This window comes from Macaca fascicularis, chromosome 13 (assembly GCF_037993035.2).
Source record: "Macaca fascicularis isolate 582-1 chromosome 13, T2T-MFA8v1.1".
NCBI classification, from domain to species: Eukaryota; Metazoa; Chordata; class Mammalia; order Primates; family Cercopithecidae; genus Macaca; species Macaca fascicularis.
The window spans coordinates 2,218,066-2,236,787 of NC_088387.1; the positions used below are offsets into that span (position 1 = coordinate 2,218,066).

The following is an 18,722-nucleotide window of genomic DNA, read 5'->3' on the forward strand; positions in this document are numbered from 1 at the left end:
GATGATCCAAAACAATACTTACCTGGATACTAACTTATCCACGAACACGGAGGGGTTGGAATATAAAGCCAGGGGAATAAACTGAACATAGACAGGAACATCTGCAGGATTTTCTAACGTAATCTCTTCTTCCTTAAACAAGAGAAATGAAGTATTAAATGAAAGATTTCTATAGTGAAAGCTAAGAGTAAATACTTTATAACCCTAGTACATATTTCCAAAAACCAACGTCACTTTGAATACTTACTGAGGAGCAGTTTGTATTAGTAAGTGGAAATTTCAAGTGCCGGGGTGAGCTAAGTATGGAAGGCCAGGAGAGCTCGGCAGTGATTTTTGATATTATATTTTTTTGAAGGTCTGTATTTACTTCAAATATAGCACTCAATCTAGAAAAACAATTTGTAAGTCACTGTATCAAAATGAAATATTTGAGTCTTCTGAACATAAGAAATTCAATTAGGCTTATGTACTTGAGAAATTTTTTGCTGGCCCTGAAAAAACACATTTATTCATTCTAATATTTTACTATGCTTGTAATGCTATTTGATGTCTCTATATTGGCACAAAGAGTTGCCAAAATACCTGTCACAGATCCTCTGTTTCTGTACTGAATATGGAAAGGATGATAAATCTTAGGCAGAGTACCAATGACATGAATGTAATCCTGTAAGTTTAGAAAAAACTTTCCAAGTATAAATTCAGTAAGAAAAGCTGGCCTATAGCAGATAACCTATTTAGAAAAGGCAGGCATATAGAGATAACACATGATGTTACGCAGATCCTAAAGGATCTTACGTGCCTAGGGGAAAGATCCAGACATCTACAAGCAGGGTGCTAAAAACATGTTCAGTAGAACTAATGAGAAGGCAGTGCATTGCTTGGCATATGGCTTTTACCCCCCTTGATATAAAAACAAAACAGAGTCCTCACACTCAATGAAGACATCAGTTGACGACAGAGGTAAAACCTATGAGGGTTTTGTGCAGATACACGTAAAGTTTTCAGCAATATTTGAGACCTCATCTGAGTATATCCCGACTCAGAAGTGTGTATAAGCCAGTTGCTTAGAACTCAGAACACATTCCCAAAGACACAATATTATAAATGGAGCTGAGATCCCTGGGACTAAACGCTGAAGCATATTTTAACCCCTAATTCTATTGCTGCAGTGTTATGATACTCTAATACTGGTAAGAGTACAGGTTTGTAAGACTAGTAGCAGAAATCCTCTGTCACACACACATAACAAAGTAACACAAAGGCGGGATCAGGGAGAATATCACATCCACTGTGCACTCAGGATAGACAGGGAGCCCGGGGTCTTAGCAATGGGGTGCTGGGGACAGAGAGGGGAGGGCAGGCTTTTTGTGGGTAGGAGGTGAAGGGGTTCCTTAGCAGCTGAGTCTAGGGCAGTATTGTAAGTTATTTGGTCATAATTGGACAGTAACATTTGGGACTTGCTTGTCCTTTATAACGTCCACTGTGGAAACACAGGGCACAAAGGAGTTTTCATTAGTGTTCTCTTAGCAAGTCCGTTAGAGGAAGTGTCTTTTTTATTCATTTTAACCATCTTTTTAAAGTAAACATTCAACTTTCTTTTGCCTTAAGAAAACTTTTCATAGCAGACAGTTCAGATAAACAAATCCTTCAATTATTAATGGTTTGAGAATTTACAGTACTCTTTAATGGGAATACCTTGATACTAACAAATATATTTCAAATTTGCAGCTTGAGAAGAGCAGTTTCCATCAGTTGCCATACTATCATTTTTCTAGTCAAATTCTTTTCTGAAGTACATGAAAAGATCAGATTTCTATACTACCAAATCAATACATTTTTTGTTTTTGAATCCAGGTGCAGTACTGATTTGTCATTAGATGCACATTGCCTGCCTACCAAAGAAACGCTGTGGAGCCTGTCTGAACGGAGCCCTGTGTGCTCCCGAACGGCTCGGCACTTAGAAATGAAGGAGGTGGGCTAGGCACAGTGGGTCACACCTGTAATCCCAGCACTTTGGGAGGCTGAGGTGGGTGGATCACAAGGTCAAGAGATCGAGACCATCCTGGCCAACATGGTGAAACCCCATCTCTACTAAAAATACAAAAATTAGCTGGGCATGGTGGTGCGTGCCTGTAGTCCCAGCTACTCGGGAGGCTGAGGCAGGAGAATCACGCCACTGCACTCCAGTTTCATGACAGAGTGAGTTTCTGTCTCAAAAAAAAAGGAAGGAGGTATTCTTTTCACAATAAGCAAACACTCTGGTCTTGTACCAAGTGTCTAGGTGGGGGTAAACCTAGAAAATGTTGTCCTTGCCTTTAACAGAGGTCAGTGGTAAGTAAAAACTTTCTTTCCTATGCAAATGGATGAGTCTAAGGTGAATACTGTGGTCATCCTACATAAAGACAACTTCAAATATTTTCTTGGAGTGTAAGAAGTATCTAAAGCACCACAGAAAAGAGAAAAATGACAGTATGTGTATTTTTAAGCAACATACAGTTAAAACGGCAATTTAAGATGCCTCACTAATAACTCTCTGAAAATCAGGCATTCTTTCTTAGCTATAAAGCAAAATAATTTAATATAAGAATAAAACTTAGAAAGCATTGTTTCAAGCTTATAAAGATGGCTAAAATAAACATAAACCACTCACCTATGACCTGAATTTTCCTTTATTCCTGTCCATCCCTTGAACAGGCTTTGATGCAAATCCCAGTCAGCATCCCACATATCTTCCTGCATGGCTACACCAGGCTGCACTTTGGGTTCAGCTAAAACAAGGAAATATACGTTATGACATACTTAACCTGCATCTATACCCACTTGCCAATTTTCCTTTGAATAATTCCTATAGTAACAAAAGACAGCAATGTACTTTAAAAGTGGCAGCCTCTTACTAAAAGAGTACTTTGGGGGAAGTGAAGACACGAGAGAGAACAGCAAGGTCACTTACATTTGGATAGAAAAGGCAGGCCAACATAGCAGTGATCCCCACACTGCAGTCCAGGATCAAAATAAATGTTTGCGATCTATAAAGAGGCACAGGAGAACCATGAGTCCCGAATCCACAGGAGGCCACAAAACAAAACGTTACCGATGGGAATTCTCAAATATAAACATCTTCAAACCTTTGACTTTTTTCCTGGCTCCAAGTCTTCCTTATTCCCCCGCAATCGTTTATAGTAAAATCGCACATCTTCTGACAAAGATCGTATTTGCTGTATTTTTACCTTCTGTGAGAAGGAATTCATAATATTTAAACTTTGATGAACTATTTTCCCCTGAAGGAAGAAAGAAAAAAAACAAACTCATTTGTATATGGTTAAATTTTCTTAAGATCACAAGCTTCAGAGCAGACAAGCAGACTTCTAGGAAACCAAAGCCCAAAAGACATTTTAGAAGGTTCATCAGTTGATAATCTCTAGATTGTAATCAAGAGCCAGAAAACGTCACAAAAAAGAAAGTTTTTTTTCTTGCTATGGCATGTTACAGAAAAATCAGGAGGACAAATTTTTGCCATCTTGTGACAACTGATTGACGTAACATTCACACTTTCACGTCAAGATATTAAGGATGCCAACAAAGGTACAAACAGAGATAGCTTTAAATAAAGGGAATGGTCACTTTCAGTTTGGTAAGCAAGGGTTTCTTTACATCCAGGCAAGAATGCCCTGAAATAACTGAATTCTAAAATCTAAAGCCAAATGGGAAAAAAAATCACATTTTTTTTTTAAAAGAAAGTCTTTTCATTAGGAAAAATATATGTCATTTGTGTCAAAGAGAAATTAGACATCTTTTAAAATTATGGGTTGTCAAGTATCTTATTAAAACAGCACACAGGCTGGGCGCAGTGGCTCATGCCTGTAATCCCAGCACTTTGAGAGGCTGAGGTGGGTGGATCACTTGAGGCCAGGAGTTCGAGACCAGCCAGACCAACATGGTGATACCCTGTCCCTGCTAAAAATACACACAAAAAATTAGCAGGCATGGTGGCACACACCTGTAGTCCCAGCTACTGGGGAGGCTGAGGCAGGAGAATCACTTGAACTCGGGAAGTGGAGGCTGCAGTGAGCCAAGATTGTATCACTGCACTCCAGCCTGGGTGACAGAGTGAGACTACATCTCAAAAACAAACAAAAAAATCCCAGCACATAGATGAAACTGTTAAATAACCAGCGATTGCTCTTACCAGTCACAAGCTTCTCTCTGTGACAGAGTACCAAATTTTAAATTAAAAAATTAAATAATTTATGTAATACTCCAGAAGAATTATATTACAATCTTTCTTTTGGCTAAATACAAAATTTTATCTTTTTGTAGATTCCTATTCATCTGAAGAGGTCTCTAAAATGATTAAACCCACTTTTTAAATATGTGGAATAAACAATACAGAGGTGAAGAGCGCGCACAGGAAAAAGGGCAGAATGACCATGAGGCTGAGGCCAGCGATCCTCATTCACAGCCCAGTGAGGCTAAAACACCTGGCAGCCAGCAGAGGGCAGGCGTGCAGCTGCGATGCGGACGGGACCCTCGGGCAGACGCTGCACTTGGCATACTTGGAATAACTACTTCCCTTGTGCCTTGTCTCTCAGGGGTGTGGGGGATCAAAAGAGCGCACAGATATAAACGCTGCTCTCACAATTCTACTCAAATATTAAGCTATGAGTTATGTGAAATGTTTATTCTGAGGTATTGTTTCCAGTCAGCTCTAGTATTCTCCATCTGATAGAGATCTATGATAGGATTTGGTAATACAGAGGTAATTTAGAATTCCAAGCAAGTACCTGGTCCTGCAAGCCACCTAGAGATATCTGAAAGCTTAATCTGAAGCAGTTCAAAACCAACCCCCCCAAATCTCACGCTGAAATGTGCTCCCCAGTGTTGGAGGTGGGGCCCTATGGAAGATGTTTGGGGCATGGGGGTGGATCCCTCATGAATGGCTTGGTGTGTTCTGACCCTGTGGTAATGAGTTAGCCATTAGTTCACACAACTACTGGTTGTTAAAAAAGAGCCTGGCACCTCCCTCTCCTCTCTCTCGCCATGTGATCTTTGCACATGCCAGCTCCTCTTTGCCTTCCAATATGAGTGGAAGCAGCCCGAGGCCCTCACCAATGCAGATGCTGGGGCCATGCTTCCTGTATAGCCTCCAGAACCGTGAGCCAAATACACCTCTTTCTAAAAAGTAAATCACCCAGCCTCAGGTATTCCTTTATAGCAACACAAATGGATCAAGACCAACATCTTGCTTTTATACACATGCTTTCTCATTTATTCCACTCGTGGGGCTTTTTTTTTTTTTTTTTGAGACGGAGTCTCGCTCTGTCACCCAGGCTGGAGTGCAGTGGCGCAATCTCGGCTCACTGCAAGCTCCGCCTCCCGGGTTCATGCCATTCTCCGGCCTCAGCCTCCCGAGTAGCTGGGACTACAGGCGCCCGCCACTGCGCCCGGCTGATTTTTTTCTATTTTTAGTAGAGACGGGGTTTCACCATGGTCTCGATCTCCTGACCTTGTGATCCGCCCGCCTCGGCCTTCCAAAGTGCTGGGATTACAGGCGTGAGCCACCGCGCCCGGCCCTCGTGGGGCTTTTCACTGGGTCATCCGCTGTCTTCTGAACTGAACTTTTCCCTGCCAGAGTTTATGCAGAGATTAAGGACATCACCGATTGAGAAAGTAATGGAAGGAAGAAACATGGCTCTTCTGGATAAATACCGAAGTCAAGAGTTTAGTAGAGTAAGTACAAAGTGGAATGACAGTAAGATGAGGATTTAATTAAGACCCAACTTAAATGTGATGAAACTAGTAATTCAAAATTTATATTTTTAAGGAGCTAAATGAATTTAGGTTTTACTGTACAGGTTGAGTATCCCTTATTTAAAATGCTTGGGGCCAGATGTATTTTAGATTTCTTTCTCTTTTTTTTTTTTGGATTTTGGAATATTTACATATATATAATGAGGTATCTTGGAGACAAGTCTAAACATGAAATTCATTTATGTTTCATATACATTCATACGCACAGCATGAAGGTAATTTTATACAACATTTAAAATAATTTTGTGCATGAAGCAAAGTTTTGACTGAAACCTGTTACAAGAAGTCAGGTGTAGAGTTTTCCACTTGTGGTCTCAAAATGTTTCAGATTTGGAAACATTTTGGATTTCAGATATTTGAGTTAGGGATGCTAAACTTGCATATGACATTAAGATTTTGCAGTGCCTTGTTTCTCTTAACCCACTATTGTCTCCCACCACTAGGATCTGAGACACTTTCACATTTTCCCTGGTATTCCTGAATGGACTGCACCATCTTCTTGCAAAAGGCAGCATCTTCTCCTGGTTTTCCCATTTGTTTTTTCCTTGTTCTCCAGGCTCAAACTCTAAGCCATATTCCTGCCTCCTCCATCCACCCTCTTTCCCCATACTTGTTTCAGTCTGTATGGCCGCTTTAGGATATAAGCACAGTTCAAATGATTCGCCTGCAATGTCTCTTGCCTATGTTCCCTCTCCATCATTTGTTCCTTCATCTATACATTATGCACTAAGTGCCTGCTATTGGGAAGAAATGATCTCTCATCAATTTCCTAGAGGATCTCAGACTCTCACTGGGGAGGCCAGCTTATAAGGAAATATTTATAGCACAATACGAGGCTTGCAACAAGAGGTGTAATTTCAGAGTATTCTAGGATCACACATGAAACAACCAGTATTGTCTGGAGGAGTCAAGAAATCTTCAGGGAGGAGATGACAATGGAATTGAATCTTGAAAGACATGGAGTTCTTTGAAGGGAGGACAGGAGAAAGGGCATTCGAGGCAGAGAAACAATAAAGGCTTGGAGGTATGAAGGGACTTTACTGCCTCTGCCACAGCCACAGGCTCAAACCTCCCCTTGGCACTTTTCCCCTGGACTCCGGCCAGTCTGTGGGTTGGCCTCCAGGCACTCTATTGTTACTTTCATCTGTGTCCTCTACCTCTTTCTGCAGAGAGCCAGTCTTTAAAGCTCAGCTCTGATGATGTCAAGCCTCTACTCAAAAACTTCATATTCCCATGAACTTAAGTGCATTTAAGTTTTTTCCCAACATACCATTCCATTTTCCCTCTTAAAACTTTTCTCCATTCTTGCCAAACTGGACAACTCACTACTGCCTGAACCCATTTCAGACTTTACTGCCTCTGCATCCCTGTTGAGCTTGCGCCCTGGCCCTGGATTCACATCTCCGCCACCCCTTCTCCATCTCTGTCGGAAGAAATTCGAAGCTGGCTCCCACGGCCCCTGCATCAGCGAGATGTGTGTTTCCCTCACAGCACTTTATTTTGACTCCTCTTAGGGCAACTTCTGCTCTGAATTGTGGGTCCAATTTCCTTTCTAGATAGAAAACTTTTTGAGGAAAAGGACTGTATCTCTTTATATCTTCTAAAGAACCTGGTATAATGTCTTTAAGATAAATGACTAATAAAGAATAACTGACTTTACTGTAAGATTCCAGGAACACAGAGCTAAGGGCAAAGGCAAAAAACGAGCAATAGAAAAATGTGTGTACGAATGGTCTTACTGGAAAGGAAGGTGGAAGAACCATGTGCTTAGGGAAGCAGGTCAGTGAGCCTACAGCAATCACAGCCTTCACAGGGATTGTCAGGATCTGTGGAGTCAAGAAGATGATGATAAGTAAGTATTTAAGACTTAGCCTGATCTTGATAACTACTGCATTATATTTTGGGGTTATCCTAATTTTGGGACTAATATTGACAATAGCCAGTTCCAAACCAATATTAAAATCACCCATAGATACTGTTTAATCTGTGCAATGTATTCCATAAAAAGTAACCAAACATTTGCACGGATTTCTCAGCGATTTACTGAAAACATGTAAAAAAGACCAAAAAATGGGGAAGCAATGAAGACAGGTTTTTTAAAATACAAATATTTTTGTATTTCAAAATACAAATAATCTATAATTATTTTAAAAAAGAAAGTCAAACTGTATTCCTAAAACAATGTATGTAAAATCCAGCATATCTAGAGTTATATAGCTCTCTAGTTTTTTGATATAGAAACAGACATCAACCTTATTTTTAAAAATGCACTGAACATTCTAGAGTTAGAATCCCATCCCATACTGTTAGTAACTCTCAAAGCTACTTCTCTAGGGTATTTTTCTTAATTCTTATTTTCACCCATATTAACAAAATTTATCTGAATTCTGAAATGTACTTATTTCCGTCATGAGTGATAACCATGAATTCCTCACCTGACTTACTCTCAACAAATCATTTATTATTATTATTATTTTTGAGACGGAGTCTCGCTCTGTTTCCCAGGCTGGAGTGCAGTGGCCGGATCTCAGCTCACTGCAAGCTCCGCCTCCCGGGTTTACGCCATTCTCCTACCTCAGCCTCCTGAGTTAGCTGGGACTACAGGCGCCGCCGCCACCTCGCCCGGCTAGTTTTTTTGTATTTTTTAGTAGAGACGGGGTTTCACCGTATTAGCCAGGATAGTCTCGATCTCCTGACCTCGTGATCCACCCGCCTCGGCCTCCCAAAGTGCTGGGATTACAGGCTTGAGCCACCGTGCCCGGCCAAATCATTTATTATTAAATGGCCAATTCTGTTTATTTTATAATTACATTTTTTTTTCACGTGGGAGTTGTGCACACTGAAAACACCTATGAGAGCAAAGGTGGCAACTTGCTGAATTTAGCAGTGCTTGACTTTCCTAAGAGCTTTTAAATATAAAATTAAAAACATTTAGGTTTGGCAGAAATATATCCATTCAAAATCTTACTGAATGCAAAATAAGCTCCACAGAGAATATTTTAATTAAAAGCTTAGTAACCTTTAGTCCCTTGACTTTGAATGACTCATGAAAATATAAACGTGAGCACTCAGATTAAGACATGATCTCCTGATTTTATCCTCCTTTTCAGAAATGTTAGACCCTGACTGCTCTTTATGATTGTAGGAACAATCAGAGATATCTAACTCAGGACCTCAGTCGGGGTCTGTGTAATGATATAACCATCTGTTTAAGCAGGTTTCTAACAAAGCAATTCTAAACGTGCTAAAGGCATTTTTCTGAAGTTGCTTTTTTAGGTTAGGAAGGTTGGGTTTTATCATAAAACTACGAGCCTAGCCGGGCACAGTGGCTCATGCCTGTAATCCCAGCACTTTGGGAGGCTGAGGCGGGCAGATCATCACAAGGTCAGGAGATCGAGACCATCCTGGCTAACACGGTGAAACCCCGTCTCTACTAAAAATACAAAAAAATTAGCCGGACGCGGTGGCGGGCACCTGTAGTCCCAGCTACTCGGGAGGCTGAGGCAGGAGAATGGCGCGAACCTGGGAGGCGGAGCTTGCAGTGAGCTGAGATCCGGCCACTGCACTCCTGCCTGGGCGACAGAGCGAGACTCCATCTCTGGGGAAAAAAAACAAAACAAAACAAAGAACTACAAGCCTATAAACACCAATCTTCTATAAGCTATTCTAGAAAGCTCAGTTTTTAAGGTAGGAAACTGGTAAACTGTAACTTTATGAGTAAACTTAATTCTTTGTTTTCATACAGACAAGAAAGGACTTATTCAGAAAAACCCCACTGCCACGAATCCCCAAAGTCCTTACCTCATAGTCTGTTGTGATCTGGATGGCTCCATCATGAATCCCCTCTAATTTTTTTGCAGTAAGTTTGACTCTGAAGACTGCAAAATAGCCTGAAGCTAACGTTACCTGTAGATGGTAGAAATGGTATCATTCATTAGCCTTGTTAGTTGAAGCTTCCTATTAAAATGGAAATGAAGGGCCTAGTGATAAAATGACTTACAAATCCTAACATATACCAGCATGACACTGAATTACTATATCACTGTGTACAAGTCTCTCAAAATAACATCCTTTGACAGTTCTCTACGACCCCTGTTCCATGGGCCAGTGAAAAAGCTGGTTCCTGAAGGAGGGAGGGGTGTGGAACTCTTGCTAATAAAGCTCCTCACTCTTCACCTGTGGACCTGTACGGCCAAAGAGGCTGGAGCAGGGGGACACGGCCTTCCCCCAACCTTTCAGGCACACTGGAGCCACAAGTGTATACACAGGTGGCTCTGCTTCAAGCTGTGGCTGTCACTCTGTAATGTTAATATTCGTATCTTCAGGGCAGCTGAGGTCGGATATAACAAAACACCAGACCTATGGCATTCCACGGAAACGTGTTTGGCAGCACTCTCTGTGTGTAAGGACATTTGCTTTTCCTTTCGTAAAACTGCCCCCAGAAGTTCTATTCTAACCTGCAGATGAGATATCCGGTGCTCCTTCTCACAGAAGGTGATTCTCATCCTTTTCCCAGCAAGTATAAACTCCAAGTTCCCCTTTCAGTACCGGTGAGTGCTGAAACTAATGTATTTGTTTTCTATCGTTCAGTGCTCTCTTACAACCAACTGTAACATGCTTATTAGACAGGTAACAATATGTGGGCAGACTCGCAGTGATCGAACAATGTCTGCCTCACTGATACTGAGGCAGTATCTGGACAGACGTATTATTGTGTAATTGAAAATATTTTCTACCAATGTTCAAGGCCATCTCTTTTTCCCAGTGAACTCGATGAACACAAGGTTAGTTTAGTATCCATGGGAATTTCTCCTGTAATGACACTTGCGTTACAAAAAGATAATTTAAAATTTGTGTCTTATAGAACTTTTTATGACAAGGCAGAATTAAACCCCTTTGGGTTTCAGTGCCCTCATCGTAAAAAGAGGGGGTTAAATTACATTACCTATAAGGTCCTTTTAATAGCAAGTAACCAATACTATCATGAACTGCATAAAAATAATGGTGATGTATGTAACACAGCAATGACCTCCCGCTTGCAGTTTAGACAGCATCTTACTTTAAGGAGACAGTAAGAAAGTTTACTTACCGATGACTGGTCTGATAAAGAGGATTTTTCAAACTCTGGCAGGCTTGAAATTATTGTAGTTCTATTGCCTCTTTCCATAGCTACAAGTTCTATTGATAAACCATCTCCTATGATATGCCAACTTTTTATAGCCAACTTTAAAAAAAGATATGAAAATGATTATCACAACACAAACATAAAATCCTTAAATGCGATTTAGAATAAAAACAGGTTTTTACCTCAATTGGATTGCTGTTTATAATTGCAAATAAAATATTACTTGCTTCTGTAGCGCTCAGTACTCCAAAATCTATGAAACGCTCCTCTATTTTGGGGGGCAATACAAAGTACTGGAGAGATATAAAAGAACCAGATTAAACAAAAAGTCACACTGATGTAACAATATTATGAAGAGAAAGTAACTATATTACAGATGTATTAAAGTTCACCAAAAATTAGCTGGGCATGGTGGTGTGCGCCTATAATCCCAGCTACTAGGAAGGCTGAGCTGAGGCAGGAGAATCGCTTAAACCCAGGAGCCGAGATTACACCACTGTACTCCAGCCTGGGCAACAGAGCGAGACTCGGTATCAAAAAAAAGAAAAGATGTATTAAAGTTCCTATGCTTTCCTATGCTTTATGTATATATGCATAAAACCACACAGTTATACAACATAGTTGAGGGCTTTGTATGAAAAAAGTCTTTTGAGTAATCAGAAATGAAAACAGCCACGGCTTCTGCTGAGCCGCTATTCCTCCTCTGAGGGCACATGAAAGAAGCAGGAAGCTAAACTACTAAGAGAGGTTTAGTGGAACCCTGGGGGATCAGGCAAAAAGCATGTGTTCTCAGCAAGCCTCACCAATGATCGCTGAAACAAAATAACTGAAGCAGGAACGAGACATTAGTGAAGGTCCCTCCAGCTCTAAAATTCTAATCGATGCCAACTACTTAAAGGGCTACATTTCTAGATGTCCTCGCTTTCTTTTTATCTTTCCTAAGTTTTATCTCTTATCTAAGCTTCTTTCATTGATTACTCTCAAGATAGCTTTGTTTGGATTTTTCCCCCCTGCTTATTTTCTGTACCAGGAGTACCTTCATTGTTTCCTTCTGTATCACATACAATCTTCCAACTTTGCGTCTTTACTACCTTAGTTTCTTCTTTACTATCTGGTTCTCTTCTTTGTCCCAGTATTTCTCGGTTTTGATCATCTCTTCCCTGCGTGTTTCCCTCTTCACCTTCCTTGTATTCTTCTTTTTCTACCTATCATTTTTCTTCCATTTAGTTCTTTCCTATATTCCCCATTATTACAATAGTTTAAAAGCGTATCCCAGAGAAAGCAGAATGTGGAAAAGATCTAAGTAGAGACTGTAACTAGAGAAGTCAACTATATCACAAGAGAGAGCTGCTGGAAAGGTAAAAACTGACTAGGAGAATGAGATCAATTTGCAGAGCACAGACAATGGCAAACCATAAGAGTATGTAACACGATTGCCTAATAAGATCTGAAAACATTAAAGGTGGGCAGGGAGTTTAAATGTTAAAGGTGGATAATATACTTACATCTAAAAAGCCGGTGTATACCCGCACGGGTAAATGAAATTTAGAAGCATTGGTAATAAGTAAAATGTTGTTATCTATGTGCATGGATGATGTGGAAGGCATAAAAAGCAGGGTAAAAATGTATCCTGATTCATTAGGAAGAATTAAGACTGGTTTGCTGAAGTTGTGAACCTGGGAAATGACAGAAGAGAAAAAAACAAAGTATCAGCATCACCTAGTTGGTAGACCAGGAAAATTAAAATTATGAGGGCTCCTGGACATACTTTAAACATTGTTTTGGCTTCTTCTGGTAGCAACACATCGTGAATGAGGATCGCAAAACTGAAAGTGTTAGTAAGGTAAATTGGCCTTTCCACAGGACCAGCAGGACTGTCTCGGATGTGAAATAATGTTGCAGCGTGATCAAATCCCAAATAACTATTCAAAAAAACAACAAGAACAAAATAAATCATTTTTATTTCCATATGTTAATTTAAAATCCAAGTTCTTCTGTTGTAAGTATAATTTACATTTAGCATTAGGGACTGTACTAAAGAATTAGAACTATAATATTTTAGTGATTGATTATATGATTTAAAACAATTTAGCCTGCAAAATATTGAAATCTAATATCAAGAACCATTCTCTAATGAATTATATGAATCACACAATTAGAATCAAAGACATATCAACAAAAAAAGCTTTACTTTGAAAAAAATCATGTTTATCAGTGAATTGCAAGGAGCTTCGTTAAAATGAATCTTTGCCAAGTTAAGTATTAAACTATTGGTTAAAGTATAATAGAAAATGAACAACATGTTACTTCCCACTTATAAAAACTTGTAATTCTAGAAGTGTTTATGAATTTACAAAGGAATATAAAGAATTTTGTTTCGAGTGCCAAAATAATAATAATAGTCACTTACATATCACAAACACATGTCAGAAAGGAAATGGTTCGAATCATCTAAATAATATTGTAAAAAATCAGAGTTTTGAATTATTAAGTCTTCATTTAAGCCCAAATCCTATCATCCCACTTACCCTTTTCTTCTAAGAAAGTAAAATATAAACAAAATATAGGAGGTTTTCTCTTTTATAGTTGGGGCTGTTCTTTTAAAAAATGATTCCATCAAGTTTATGTGAACATGGCTAGTATTTCAGAAGGTCATTTAGTAGGAAAACGTAATTTACTGATTAGTAAAAAGTTATAGAATTTATTTTAAAAAGAAACTTACCCATCTAAAACTTCTGCTTGATATGGTATTTCAAGTTTAGAATAACTCTTTTCCTTTGCTTTAACTGTTATTTTCCCAGAAAACTGAGATGGCTTTTTTGCCTTTGATGCTGAAAGGAAGCATTTAAAAAAAATAATCTGTCACCTTTTACTACCAAAGACTTTATGTAAACTGACAAAATCTTAAAAAAAAAAAAAAAAAAGTTGAGCTTCCAAATTGGCCAACAGAACACTTCTACAACATTTTAAACGAACCATCACATTTTTCATACAAAAGGGGTAAAATGTTTTATTTTTCCTATAGTAAGATAAGCAGATGAAGAATTAGCCGGTGAGCATGGTTCAGGAGGCAAAACACCGGACCTAAGCTGCTTCGCTGTAACCACAGGCTTTGGCTCCACTTACAGCAGAATTTTTCATCCTCGGCACTATTAACATTTTAGGCTAGATTAATTCTTTGTTGCAGGGGCTGTTTTGTGTACTGCAGGACGTTTAGCAGCATCCTGGACTTCTGCTTCCTAGATGGCAGTAGCATCCCTGCAGCTGTGACTACTCAAATGCCTCTCGACATTGCCAGGTATCCCCCTGCAGGCACAATTACCCTCCCACTCAGCCCTGCTGATTTACATTTGACCTGAGAAAGAAATCACATTTCTTGTATAGCTAAAGTCTTGCTCTATCACCAATAAAGTACCATGGTATAAGAAAAGTTAAGAATTAAGAGCTCTTACGTCTCAAACTGGCCAACCCTAAAACTCATGGTGTAAGACGAGATAAATCCCCTCCTGTCATCGTATCATATTGTCTTCATCTTAGATGAAGAAAAACCTTTAGATTTTGTAGCAGTTTTAAATAATCCTGGCTGGGTGTGGTGCCTCACGCCTGTAATCCCAGCACTTTGCCAGGCCGAGGTGGGCAGATCACCTGAGGTCAGGAGTTCAAGACCAGCCTGGCCAACATGGTGAAATCCTGTCTCTACTAAAAATACAAAAATTAGCCAGGTGTGGTGGCACGTGCCTGTAATTGCAGCTACTCGGGAGGCTGAGGCAGGAGAATCGCTTGAGCCTGGGAGGCGGAGGTTGTGGTGAGCTGAGACTGTATCACTGCACTTGAGCGTGGGTGACAGAGTGAGACTCTGTCTCAAAAAAATAAAAATTAAAATAAATAAACAAATAAATAATCCCATCTGGAATTACAGAAATTGATTCAGTTGGGTCCAGTCTAGGCACCCATTAGATGGTTCTTTTCAAAGCAAATAAAGAAGCTGTTTATGTTTATCCTCTTAAAGTACTTTAGGAACACTTCCATTTATGTGAAGAATTCATATGTGAGTTCCGCAAATGTATGTCGTCCAACCTCACGACAAAAAAGAACAAAGAAATGGTATGACATATAGTGTTTGACTATGTGCAGACACAGACTTTCCATTTTAAAAATTCCCATTCGGCCTCTTATTTCTCTGCTTGCTAGTTAGCCATCTCTGGATGCTTCCAATTTTTCACTATTTGTTCTGATGTAAGACTGATTACAAGGGCCACATTTAAGCATTTCATGACATTGTATCATACATAGCAAATGAAGTGGTCAAAAAGCTCACAAAAATTCAGTTGAAAATCATAAAGAATGACTTTTGATGAGAAAGATGCTTAAGTGAACACTGTAGAGTTAACACATATATAAGGTGCATTCTAACAATATTAAAAGTAAAACACACTTCCTGACTGATTTTCACGGCAATCTCAGAGGTGTTTTGTGTGGGGATCCACCATGGTGGTGGGAGAGGTAAATGGTGGGGGGATTTTCATATGATATTAAAAACCCACTTCTAAGAAATGTAGCATTGGCTCTTAAAGATGCTTTCCCTTTGCTGTTATATTTAATTTTACATATTTCTTTAAGAAACAATGATCTTAGAGCCCATGATCTCAGAAGAACCAACACTAATGTCATCGCATTTATCTCGAGGAGGGAGACATTCACTGGGTGGTCAATACAGGAGCTAGAGAAGAGTAGCTCGTCACCCTTGCAGAGCACGTGGAGAACTTTCTGGCATGTCCGTGTAGGGTGGGTCCTAAATGCTCTCAGGGGTCAGGAATGACCATTAGCCTCTTTCTCCTCTGTAAGGGAAGACAATGCACCTGGTGATACTGACACGGGTGAACATGAATGTAGTCTCTCAGCAGCATAGAGGACGCTACCACAAATGTAGAAATAACTGTGGCATTAACGCCTTCTATAATACTATTTCTTGACAATTATATCATGAAGTATGCTGCCTATGTGTTTTTTTTTTTCTTGGGAGTCCTCACTGAGCTCACAGGATGAACCCTGAGGCCAGCCCCACCTGCGTAGCTGCTCCAGACCCTCCCTAGAACTCTCCACAGTGAGCAGCAGGCATAGATGCGCTCGTGAACACTATACGAAGTGTGCCAGCGTCTGCCTACGTTCATTGATCAAATACTCTCATCCGATGAGGAGCTGAGCTTTACCATGCGGACTCTAAGCAGAGATGGCTTTATCATAAAGCCAAAGTTGAAGCTCTACAGCAGCTACTCACTTGCATGGGTGCCTATGAAAAAAGCCCTGTTCAGAGGTTCAGTTCTCAGTTAATTATCTATATGGTTAAGCAGCCATTAAGTCATTATTTTAAAAATGTTGTGACAGCAAATTTAATGAACGTTTCATGAAAGTAGGCAAAACTGAATAAAAACATGTATAAAAATGGTCTAGTCTGGCGTGACTTAACACTTCAAGTATCAAAATATATACTATACACATTAGAAATAATAGCTAACTGGACAGTTCTATTATTTTAGCTTAAGTAGGGCCACCTGCTTTGCCTATAAAAGCCAATATATGAAAATGTTACAAAGAATACTTTTTATTTTTGCTCTCAAATTCAAACATGCTTCTGAACTTCAAATATATCATAACTTCATAATTAAGATGAATTACAATAGATACATGTTTAAAAGGCTAGCCCAGACTATGGAAATGATTCCAGTCCTAATGTATTTGCTAGTGTTTTTCTATTGCTAATACTGATTTAGCTTTATAAAGCTGTGGTATCTTCTCTCATGAATCAATCAAACAAGAGTTCATGATGGTTTACGGGGCGGGGGAGGGGGAATCAACCTAAGCAGTGATATAAGTTCTGATGGTAAAACAATCTGGATTTCTATATTAAGATGTCAATACAGATGCTTTCTAGTTTACCAAAATAACATCACTCTATCAGAGAGAAAAAGGTGAATACTTGCCATCAAAACTAATGCTCGCAACCTTGGTGTATTTACTTTCTGATGCTTTTAATGTAATTGGTTTAAAGTGTACCGTTATAGCATCATTTTGTGGTGTAGGTCGAACACTCTGCAAAGAGAACAAAAATACATACACGGCATTATTTCAGTCTAATGGTTCAGGTGCCTGATACTTACACTGGAAAGTATACAGGAGTACACTGGAACGTGTACTGGAAAAGTAAAGTGGACTCTAAATTTGAAAAGTTTAACTTATGTTGTCCCTTTAAATGGAGTAGGCCACACTGGAAAAACTTCAAATTAATTTCATCAGAATGTCTTTATAAAAGAAAATGACCAGAGGAGAACAAACATGACACATTGGTAAGTGTAAGAATCTGAAGACCAACTATTACATTGGGTGTGAGTACAGAAAACATTTAAAAAAGGTACTTATTTTCCAAATGAATGACTAATTCATACACCAGAGGAGGTGACATCAAAAAGACTTATGGATCCCTCTTAAAAAAATTCACAATACTGAGGAAATATCTGAACCATACGATGGTGAAGAATAAATATGAACTTGGGAGCTGGTGTCTCAGTGCCAAGGTAGTTCTGCAGACTTCCTTTCTAGCGGCATTTTCTCTTTCTAGACACGGCTCTGCGAGTGGGGCGTGCTGTCCAGGGAGAGGGCTGTACTGCTGGCTGTGGGACTGAGCACGGAGGCAGACCACAGGCATGTTCAGCTTGGAAGGCAGAATGCTTAAATAACAACAAACAGAAAAGCTCGTACTTGGAGAGCACGCTTTTTAAAAATACAGTTTAAGGTACAGTTATTTTTTATTTCCTCACTGACACAAAGCCCTTTCAGTTGGAAGGGACCTAAAAGATTCCAACCTCCTTCTCTGTTTTACTAATGAAATTTGAAATATTGATGTTTCAGTAGCTAGGCATCAACAGGTAGGACTAAAACAAGAATTCCTGGGTGGGTGCGGGGCCTTCACCTGACATCCTGTTGCACAAACATGTATCACAAAATCCTGGTACTGTATACAACTCTTGATTAAAAAATAATCTTCCTTTATAATTACTCTGAATCTGAACCCTCATGGATTGTGCTTGTTGAATTTTGAAGGGCTTTATAAACTTGTCAGAGCCTGCCATTTCCTGAAGAAAAGAACATGGTCCTTTCTGTGAAACTTATCAGGCAAGCCCCTTAACAGGGGCACAGTCAGATCCTGCAAGTCACTATGTTCTTCCCCCTCGATCCCTGCCTGCTCTTTCAGCCCATTTATAAAGGTGAAATCTGCCTCAACGGAACATCAAAGGGCAGTCTCTTGAAGGTGCAATAAGCACCTGAGAAGAGCATGACGAGAGAGAACTATCCTTGTGCCTTGTGTGTGGGATCACAGGGTATGAATCTGATTATATGATAATGATCAAAGATACTGCTGGAGCAGCTCCCTTTCTATTCCTGGGCTGTCAGCGAGTGTTCACAGAGTCTGAAATTAAGGCCCTAAGGATGGTTCTGGGGCCTCAGGCTCTCTTGGCATTTTAACTCTTTTTAACTTCCTTCCTTTCTCTTCTTCAAGAACTCCTCAATTGCTTTTGGATCTCTAGCTGGGGCTGGGAATGATTTGTTCATAGAATACTTTTACTTATCAATAAGCTTGCTGTTATTAGCGACATTTAAAATACAAATTTCTTCATTCACTGAAAGATGTGTGTGTGTGTGTTTAATAACAAAACAAAGTAGAGTTTGAACTGTAGGACAAATTGGGAAAAGTTCCATTTGGTTATACTATACTATATTACCATGCTAATAC

The 18,722-nt window shown here is 39.5% G+C and overlaps 1 protein-coding gene across 5 annotated transcripts in view; it reads right to left on the reverse strand.

The window, feature by feature from the left end:
- The window catches only part of TMEM131 (transmembrane protein 131), a 257,449-nt gene that overhangs the window by 50,775 nt on the left and 187,952 nt on the right, over positions 1-18,722 (reverse strand). For all 5 annotated transcript variants that reach the window (XM_005575032.5, XM_005575031.4, XM_065526617.2 and 2 more), the window contains 13 exons: positions 16,915-17,023; positions 13,656-13,764; positions 12,702-12,855; positions 12,439-12,609; positions 11,116-11,226; positions 10,898-11,032; positions 9,610-9,714; positions 7,548-7,634; positions 3,126-3,278; positions 2,951-3,026; positions 2,651-2,768; positions 248-386; positions 23-132 (listed from right to left, as the gene is read on the reverse strand). In XM_005575032.5, coding sequence (XP_005575089.3) covers positions 23-132; positions 248-386; positions 2,651-2,768; positions 2,951-3,026; positions 3,126-3,278; positions 7,548-7,634; positions 9,610-9,714; positions 10,898-11,032; positions 11,116-11,226; positions 12,439-12,609; positions 12,702-12,855; positions 13,656-13,764; positions 16,915-17,023 — 1,577 coding nt within the window. The remainder of the gene's footprint in view (positions 1-22; positions 133-247; positions 387-2,650; positions 2,769-2,950; positions 3,027-3,125; positions 3,279-7,547; positions 7,635-9,609; positions 9,715-10,897; positions 11,033-11,115; positions 11,227-12,438; positions 12,610-12,701; positions 12,856-13,655; positions 13,765-16,914; positions 17,024-18,722) is intronic.